The sequence below is a fragment of the Coffea eugenioides genome, unplaced genomic scaffold (assembly GCF_003713205.1).
Source record: "Coffea eugenioides isolate CCC68of unplaced genomic scaffold, Ceug_1.0 ScVebR1_115;HRSCAF=498, whole genome shotgun sequence".
In the NCBI taxonomy this organism is placed as follows: domain Eukaryota; kingdom Viridiplantae; phylum Streptophyta; class Magnoliopsida; order Gentianales; family Rubiaceae; genus Coffea; species Coffea eugenioides.
Window position 1 is genome coordinate 66676 of NW_020861542.1, and position 9491 is coordinate 76166.

A 9491-nucleotide genomic window follows, 5' to 3' on the forward strand; every position below is an offset into this window, starting at 1 on the left:
GGGCCCGGGGTCTCAGCCCAGCTCAGGCCTCCCTGGGCTGCCACGTGTATAGGACCAGGACGGGGCCTCTGCACTAGCCCCCTAGATTAGGTAGGGCTTCCAGGCGGACCTAATCTATACCCTTGCCACGTGGGAGCCCAGCGTCGCACTGTTCTGCCGCGGTCACCTCCGGTACAATGCTGTCATTGGAAAGCTGCGCCCGCGTCCCTTCAATTGTCGCGTCTTTTCGGTCTCCGTACCGCTCTTAAATGTGTTCACATGGGGCGGTTCAAATTCAAGCAGCCGTTTCCCCCTATTTTGCTCCCTATAAATAGGGGTTCTCAGATTTTCTCAAACTCTATTTGCCATTTTCCTTTCTTCACGTATTTTTCTACTCCCAAAAGTTCTCGCGGCAAGACTTCCGGCCATCAGTACCCAGATTCCGGCGGTTCCTCCATCCCTTTCCACTCTGATCATCAGTAAGTTCTTTTTCTCCCTCCTTCTTCGCACTTTCTTTTCCTCCTTTGCCACTTCTGCATTTTATGTCGGATCATTCCGGCGTTACCTCCACCGCATCCCAAATTCCGGCCCATCGTAGAGTCCCAAGAATCCTCATTTCTTTCTCGTCTTCGTCCTCATCTTCGTCTTCATCTTCTCCTCCTCCTCTCTCTTCTTCCTCTGCTTCTAATCCCAACTTCCTCATTCCTGACCTGTTCGAGCCCATTGACATCATGAGCTCTCTATTTGCCCATTCTCCTTCCGCCCGCATCTTGGAGGAGGCGGCCGAACTTGATGCTTTCATCGATCAGCAGGCCACCTCCATTCCTTCCCCCAAGTCCCCACATGACTCCCCTGGCGGAGCCCAGGGTGGGGTAGGTGAGGATAGGGATTCCTCAGAGGGGACCCCTGCTTCTAAGCAGGGGGATGATCCCAAAATCAACTACGGTCAACCTGACCAGCAAGAGGTCATCCTCTCACCCGGGGTAGTGGCCGAGTTGGTTGGGTCCTTTTCCATTCCTCCGGCCTTCGAGCCGAGGGCTGCCGGGCCCGACGACCGAGCTAGCCGACCTCCCCCTGACTTCGTAGCCATCTATAGGGAGCAGCTGGTCGCGGGGCTCCGACTCCCCATCCCTTCGGCCCTATCCGAGATTCTGAGCTACTGGGGGCTCAGAATCACCCAAGTCCACCCCAACTCGATCAGGATCATCACTGCGTTCCTGATCTATTGCCAAATCTGCTCCATTCCCTATTCTCTCTCTCTTTTCCGAGCCTCTTACACCCTCAAGCTCTCCCTTCCTGGGTGGTACTACTTCTCCCGCCGAACTATTGGTAAAGTTTGGGGTGGGAAGGGTACCCAGGACCTGTTCTACGGGATTCCCTCTTCCGTGAAGAACTGGAAGGGGGACTTCTTCTTTGTTAAGTCCACACATTTTCCTCCTGATGTATGGAAGGTCGGGGAGGTCGAATCCTACCCCTACCCGAAGGACCTGGGCCCCGAAGCCCTCAGCTAGCTGGTGAGCTCCAAAGTGAAGCTCTACGCGGGCAAGTTCTCCACCGAGCAGATATCAGCGGCCGGGCTGATGGGGACTTTGTCCGGGTCCCCCGAAGGAGTGGAGTCCTCCCCCACCGACTACGATACCTGTAATGCCACCTCTATCCTCCAATAACCCGTTGCTTTCTTCCTTCTTTCACTGACCCTGCTTTTACTAACCTGATGGTGTTTTGCTGCAGTGAGGAAGCTCTCCAGGCTACTGGGCGCGCCACCCGAGCAGGTCGCTCCCGCCACACAGCCAGAGGCGGCGAAGAAGGCCTCCGAGGCCTCTCCGACTCCTGGGGGCAGCTCGGCCCCCCAGAAGGAGGCCTCCCAATCTCAGTCCCCCTCCAAGCAGGTCGCTAGCAAAAAGAAGGCGACAGAGCAGAAGAGGGGCCGAGAGGACGAGCCTTCCCAACCCGGGAAGAAGCTTACGCCAGCTCCAGCACAGCGCCCTCTCCTGTTGACGTCGGGGGGCCTGTCCACCTGGGGGTTGGCTCCGCAGAGGAGCACGCCCGGGAGAGCGCTCTCCCGAGCTTGTGGCACTTCCGCCACGTGGCCCCCGTGAAGCCGGGACAGGCCCCCATCATGCACGACCCCCGTCACTTCTGCCCGCCTTGGGAGCTCTCCATCAATGACCGAGCCCAGTTCCCTGAAGTGGCTCACGAGTTGGTTACGGGCTCAGTCCTTCCACACGACAGAAGGTGGATGGAGCTGGCCAGCCCGTCCGAGCTCCAGGACATGTACTACACCGCCCAGGCCCAAGTAAGCCCTCCTCCACTTAGGCCCCTCGGGTCCCTGTTCTTTCCCTTGATGGAGTGCTAATTTTTACTTTTCTTTTCTCAGGCCAATGCCGCCGGTGCTGCCCTGGTGACCCGCTTCTCCGAGCTGTCTCCCGATCTGGAGAAGTTGCAGAAGAAGAATCGGGAGACCGAGCAGAAGCTTGCCCAGGCCCTTAAGGGGGCGGACTCCCTTAAGGCCAAGCTGGGCAAAGCCGAGAAGGAGCTGGAGAGGGCCCAAGTCCAGCTCGCCGCCACCCTGTCCGAGCTGGACCAGGAGAAGAAGGGCGTGGCGAAGCTGAGAGAGGACCACGCCATTGAGCTCTCCGGCACCTTCAGCCGGGAGCGCAAGAAGGCTGTTCGGGAGTTCATCTCCTCCGAACAGTTTGCCGAGGACGTGGCCCTCCTCAACCAGCCCATCCTCCAGGTCGGCTTCACGCGGGCCCTGGACCAGGTGAAGGGCCTCAAACTGCCTGGCTTCGACTTGGCCGCGTTCAAGGATTACAACCCTGGCACCGAGGAGAAGCTAGACTGGCTCTTCGATGGGTACTGCAAGGGGCATGCCCTGAAGGACCTGGTGGGCAGGAGTGATGTGGGGGCCGAGCTGGCGGAGGTCCCCCTGGGGGAGGACGAGATTCCTGACAGGGCTTCCGGGAAGGAGCCGGTGGCTTAGGATAGCGGTCACTCCAGAAACTCTTTCCATCTTCTTATAGGGATGTGACCACGCTCCAGTAATGAATGGGTTTCAATGCCCCGCAGTTCATGATCTCACTAGATATCTTTTTGAATAGCCTTCACCATACGCCTCTCAACATGCTTAAGGTGTACCCCAAACTCCCACCTCAAGCAGGTCGCCAGCAAGAAGAAGGCATAGCTAGGTTTTCCTTTCCTTGTATAGCTCGGTAGGCTTTGTAATAGATAGGGTCTGAATGCATATGTGAAATGAAGTTTGAATGAAACTATCTGATTTTGACCTTCAATCCTTGCTAGCGCCGCACTCTCGTAACCTAGAAGGCATACCGACCTCCCGGGTCGAGCACCAAATAGATCCACCAAGGCAGCGTGCCGGCCTCTTTGGTCGAGCATCTATCACACTTTAAGCTAACAACCAAATTGTCAAAGGACGATAAACTGGGGTCCCATCAAATGATCAAACTAAATTAACAACCAAATTCCAACAACCTGGGCGGCGTGCCGACCTCCTAGGTCGAGCATCGGACCCTAAGGTTCTCTTAGGCTGCGCCGACCTCGTGGGTCGACCGGCAAAATTTTAAAGACAGTCCTGCCGACCTCCTGGGCCGAGCATCGAACTCTCAGACTTCTAAAGCTTTAAACCCCGCCGACCTCCCGGGTCGAGCATCAATTCTCAAACTTCAAAGGCATTCCATTGATTCATTATCTTAATTCGTCCCTTAGCCGCCGACCTCCTGGGTCGATCATCAAAATTTTAAAGATAATCGTGCCGACCTCCTGGGTCGAGCGCCGATTTCTCAGATTTGAAGGGAATTCCCTCCGTTATCATTCATGCCGACCTCCTGGGTCGAGTGTCAAAATTTTAAAGATAATCATGCCGACCTCCGGGGTCGAGCGTCGATCTCTCAGACTTGAAAAACATTCCACCATTACCATTCATCACCTCTCAGGGCCTCCCACTAGGACACTTAGCATTATCTGAGTGTGCTAATGTAGAAGTGAAAAGTTAAACGGTATTGATAATGAGAATGGATTTAAAACTTAAAAATCGAACATTTATTTAATGATGAACTGGTTTGAAGATTCCAAAGAATACAGTAAGATACCGTGGACCAACCTATCCTACGAACAACGGCAAATCCGAGAAGTGCCAAGTGTGGGGTACCTCTACTCCGTCTAATTTCGCAAGCTTGCAGTACCTAGCCCGGCTTGTCTCTAGGACCTTGTACGGCCCCTCCCAGTTCGGATCAAGTTTGTTGGAGCTATGAGCTCAGCTGACTGAGTTCTTTTTTAGGACGAGGTCTCCTGGCTGGTACTGCGTATTCCTCACCTTCGCGTTATGATAGCGGGCGAGTTGACTTTTATACTTAGCCATCCGTATCGCCGCTTCCTCACGCTTGGCCTCCAGCATGTCCAAGTTGCACCTCAGTTCTTCTTCGTTGGCTGACGCAACGAAGTTTTGTGTCCGAGGCGAGGGGTGGCCGACCTCCGCGGGCACCACCGCCTCCGTCCCGTAAGTCAGGGAGAACGAGGTCTCATGAGTAGCTGTCCTCGGCGTAGTGCGGTAAGCCCAGAGGACGCTAGGGAGTTCATCTAGCCAGTTAGACTGGGCCAGTTCCAGCCTAGTCTTCAGCCCTTGTAGAATGGTTCGATTAGCATTCTCGACTTGGCCGTTGGCCTGGGGATGACCGACCGAGGTGAATTGTTGGTTGATCCCGAGCTCCGCGCACCAACTCCTGAAGGGGTTCTCAGCGAACTGCCACCGGTTGTCAGATATCAAGACGTGCGGGATCCCGAAGCGGCAGACTATGTTCTTCCAGAGGAACTTTTGGATTGCCCTTCCAGAGATAGTGGCCAGGGGCTCGGCCTCCATCCACTTTGTGAAATAGTCGACGGCCACCACGAGGTGTTCGTATCTTCCGGGAGCTCGGGGAAAGGGATCCAGGAGGTCTATTCCCCACTGGGCAAAGGGCCAAGGACTGTGGATGGGGACCATCTCCCGAGTGGGCTGGTGACGCAGCGGGGCGTGCACCTGGCAGGCTCGGCATTTTCGAACAAGAGCCGCGGCATCCCGAAATACCGAGAGCCAGTAGTAGCCTAAGAGCAGGCATTTTTTAGCCAACACTCGGGATCCCACATGTGCTGCGCACAGGCCTTCGTGGACTTGTCGGAGGACATAGTCGCCCTCCTCAGGAGTTATGTATTTTCGCCAGGGAGACAGGTACGACCTCCTGTATAGGTTCCCCCGGCGTAGGCGTACTTAGCAGCCCTGAGCTGGAGTCGGCGGGCCTCGGTTTTGTTCACTGGGAGGGCACCCGATCTGAGGAAGTCCATGAGAGGGGTCATCCACGAGGCCGGGCTGTCTATAGCCAAGACCTGGACCTGGCCAATGCTTTTTTGCTTAACTACCTCCACCAAGACTTCCTTGCTCAGGTGGGCAAACGAGGAGGACGCCAGTTTCGACAGGGCGTCCGCCCGCTTGTTCTGTGACCTCGACACCCGCTCAATCTCAAAAATATTGAACAGTTTTATCGCCTCCCGCACCTTAGCCAAATATTCTTTCATAACATCCTCCTTGGCCTCGTACTCCCCGCGGACCTGGTAGACTACGAGCTGAGAATCACTCAGGACCCTGATCGCGGTTATACCCATCTGGTGGGCTATCCGCAATCCTGTCAACAGGGCCTCGTACTCAGCCTCATTGTTGGATGCCGGAAAATCAAATCTGAGTACGTAGGTCAGCTCCTCCTCGGTGGGCGAGGTGAGCAGCAGGCCGGCTCCGCTCCCTTCCTTACTCGAGACTCCTTCCACAAATAGTACCCATGGCTCTTCCGGCCGTGCCTCCTCGGACAAAGAGCTCGGCTCAGTTACGGACAAACTGGCTCCTTCGGCGAGGAAGTCTGCCAGGGCCTGAGCTTTGATAGCGGTGCGAGATTGATAGCCGATGTCGTGCTCGGCCAATTCGACGGCCCACTTGATCATTCTGCCCGAGACCTCAGGTTTTGTGAGTATCTGGCGTAAGGGTTGATCTGTCATGACAACAACGCTGTGGGCCTGGAAGTAAGGTCGGAGCTTCCGGGCGGCGTGCATCAAGGCAAGGACAAATTTCTCCGCCGGCGTGTACCGCGTTTCCGGCCCTTGTAAAGCACGACTGACGTAGTATATCGGCCTTTGATCCCTCCTGTCTTCCCGCACCAAAACCGCGCTAACGGCCTCGTTGCAAGCAGACAAGTATAGGAACATGGTTTCTCCCTGTTCCGGGGCGGTCAGAGCGGGCAGCTCAGCCAGGTATACCTTCAGGTCGGTGAAGGCCTTCTGGCATTCATCCGTCCATTGAAAGTCCTTAGGTGCTTTCAGAATTCGGAAGAAGGGTAGCCCCCTTACCGCGGAGCGCGAGAGGAATCTATTCAGGGCAGCCATCCTTCCCGTGAGCCGTTGGACCTCCTTGATGTTCCTCGGTGGGGCCATGTCCATGATGGCCTGAAGCTTATCCGGGTTGGCCCGGATCCCCTCTCTGGAGACCAAGAAGCCCAGGAACTTTTCTGACCTGACCCCGAAGGTACATTTCTTTGGGTTCAGCCGCATCCGGCTCTCCCATAGGATGTTCAGGATTTCCCTCAGGTCGGGAACGAGCTGCCGGTCAGTTCGACTCTTGACGATCATATCGTCCACATAGACCTCCATACTCCTGTCGATCTGACTCTGGAATAGTTTGTTGACCAGGCGCTGGTAGGTAGCTCCAGCGTTTTTCTATCCAAATGGCATTGTCCGGTAGCAGTACGTCCCTTCCTCAGTGATGAAGGAAGTCTTTTCCCGATCTTTCTCGGCCATCTCTATCTGGTGGTATCCCTTGAAAGCATCCTGGAAACACAAAATGTCAAAACCCACAGTAGAGTCTACTAACCTGTCGATCCTTGGCAAGGGGAAGTAGTCTTTTGGGCAGGCCTTATTGAGGTCTGTAAAGTCCACGTGGTTAAAAGCCACGCACATCCTCCAGGACTGGTCCTCCTTCTTCACCAGGTCGGGTAGTATACCTCCAGGATGATTTTGGATTCCAGCAGCTTGCCGACCTCCTTCTTGATCACATCATTCCTTTCGGGGGAGATACTCCCCTTCTTCTGCTTTACCGGCTTGAAGCGGAGATCTACGTTGAGGTGGTGGACGGTCAGATCAGTCGGAATCCCGGGCATGTCCTTCACCGTCCACGCGAAGACCGGGGCGTATTCCCTTAGTAGGGCCTTCAAACCCTCATTCTCTTCGGGGGGCAGAGACGCACCAACCCAGAGGACCCGGTCGGGTCGGGCCGGTCCTCCCTCAAGGGGAACTCCTCGATCTCGTTCTGAGTGCCCAACTGTCGGGTCTCCTCCCCCAGGATTTAGGGCTCCAGGCTGGTCGTCTGGGCGACCACCTTCTCATGTCCCCGGAGCACGGCCAGGTAGCAAGCTCTGGCCACCTCTGGATCTCCATGCACCTCAACTATTCCTCCCGGGGTGGGGAATTTGACGCTGAGGTGGAGAGACGAGGGGATAGCTCGAAGCGCATTCAAAGCAGGCCGTCCCAAGAACACGTTATACGGGGATTGTTGTTTGACCACCACAAAATTGACGGGGATGGTCCGGCATTTGGGCGTCTGCCCTACCGTAACCATCAGAGTGATCATCCCCTCCGGATTGATGGGCGGTCCGGTGAAGCCCACTAGGGGTGTCCGAACCGGGGTTAGCTGTCCGTCCTCCAAGCCGAGCTCCTTGAACACCCGGTAAAACAGGATGTCCACTGCGCTCCCTTGGTCGACGTACACTTTCTTCACCCGGTAGTTATTGATCACGACGTCTATCACGATGGCCTCGTGGTTTCCAGACGCCAGGGGAACCGCATCCCTTGGTCCGAAGGTGATCTCCTCATCCATGCCCAAGCGTTTCAGGGAATCATCCCCCTCGGGGGGAGGCCGCCTGTTCTTCAGAGCTGTATGGCTGTCCCCCCCATGGGGCCCCCAGCAATGGTGTTTATTACCCCTGCTAAGTTCTGAGTGTCCTGGTCGGGGGAGTTGCCCCGAGGAGCGTCTTGCCGCTCAAGGCGGTCGCGACGTTGGCCTTCCCCCCTGTCTCCTCGGTAGGTGCGTCCTGACTCCTGGCCTGGCCGACCTTGCCGCACGAAACGCCCCAGGAAGCCGCGCTGGATAAGATCTTCAATCTCCTTTCGCAGGGCCCAGCACCCCTCCGTATCATGCCCAACATCACGGTGGAAGGCACAGTATCGGTCCTGGTTTTTCTTGTTCCGGGGTGTCCCCATCTTTGGTGGCCGTTCCCCTAGGCCCTCCGCCTCCATAACGGCCAGAATCTGAGCTCTGGGCCGAGTTAGGGGGTGTAGCCTTTTTCCGGAGGCGGCGGTTGCGCGGGGGCTTTCTCTCTTGAGAGCCGATCGAAAACATTCTTCTTGGCCGGGCCGTCCTTGTTCTCGGGGGGGTTTCCCCGTTCTCTCCGATCTCCGATCTCCCGATCTGACTCTCTCTTCAGGCGAGCAGCCTCCTCCGCAATTGCGGCGGCGTGCGTCCTGGTCAAGAACTCCTCTAGGCCTCCAGGAGGCTTCTCGACGAGCTTGCAGTAGAGCTCCTCCGCCCTGAGCCCGTTCATAAAGGCGGCCATGACCACCTTTTCGTCCTTGTCCCTGATCTGCAAGCTCTCCGTATTGAAGCGGGTCATGAAATTCCTCAGGGACTCGTCCGGCTTCTGCTTGATTGCCATCAGGTGAGCCGCGTTTTTCGAGTAAGTCTTCGAGGAGACGAACTGGGCGGCGAACTGTCTGGCCAGCTCGGGGAAACTCCGGATGGATCCCGGTGCCAGACCCTGGAACCAGAACCGGGCCTTCCCCTTTAGAAACATGGGGAAGTTTTTGCAGCGGATTACATCCGCAGCGGTTTGCAGACGCATGTGCGTCAGGAAGACCGAGAGGTGGTCTTCCGGGTCAGTCGAGGCGTCATACAGCTCGATGTTCGGGATTTTGAACCTCCGGGGTAGTGGATAGTCCTCTATCTCCCGGGTAAAGGACGAGGTGGTGTAGTTGTCCTCGTACAACTGCGGCCGCAGGATCTGCTCAAGCTCGTCCCGGACAGGCTTCCACTGGGTGGGGTCCCGCGGCCGGCTCTTGATAGATCGGGCGGGGGAGCGCTCAGACTCCTTCCGCGTAAGTTTCCACGAGGAGGGATTCCTTGGTCGGCCCCCAGCGGACCGGTCACGAGAGTACCTCTCGCTATCCCCGACCACCGAGGCCGTTTCCTCCTGGGAGGCTGGTCCCGTGACTCATCCTCCGAGGGAACGGGAGGTGATTCCCTCTCCTTACCCTTCGCCTTGGAGGTTTGTGCGCCCCCGGCTTCACCCCTCTCCTTTGCTTGTCGAATTATGTCTTCTAGCATGGGAACGTTCTCCGTCACGAACTGAAAGATCTACTGTCTCCGTTCCCCTGAAAGGGCTGAGCCCCCGGCACCCCAGGCCGCCTCGGTCTCCATTCGCCGG

The 9491-nt window shown here is 56.6% G+C and overlaps 2 protein-coding genes across 2 annotated transcripts; both read right to left on the bottom strand.

The window, feature by feature from the left end:
- Positions 1-7357: 7357 nt before the first annotated feature.
- Positions 7358-7888, bottom strand: LOC113754964. The gene has a single exon (XM_027299122.1). The coding sequence runs from the start codon at positions 7886-7888 to the stop codon at positions 7358-7360; it is 531 nt and encodes a 176-aa protein (XP_027154923.1).
- A 448-nt stretch (positions 7889-8336) lies between these two features.
- Positions 8337-8909, bottom strand: LOC113754966. Its single transcript, XM_027299123.1, has one exon. It carries the CDS (start codon positions 8907-8909, stop codon positions 8337-8339), a length of 573 nt encoding a protein of 190 aa, XP_027154924.1.
- Between the last annotated feature and the right edge of the window lie 582 nt (positions 8910-9491).

Coding starts and splice junctions, on each gene's coding strand:
- LOC113754964 (XM_027299122.1), bottom strand. CDS start 7,888: ATGGATGAGGAGATCACCTTCGGACCAAGGGATGCGGTTCCCCTGGCG.
- LOC113754966 (XM_027299123.1), bottom strand. CDS start 8,909: ATGCGTCTGCAAACCGCTGCGGATGTAATCCGCTGCAAAAACTTCCCC.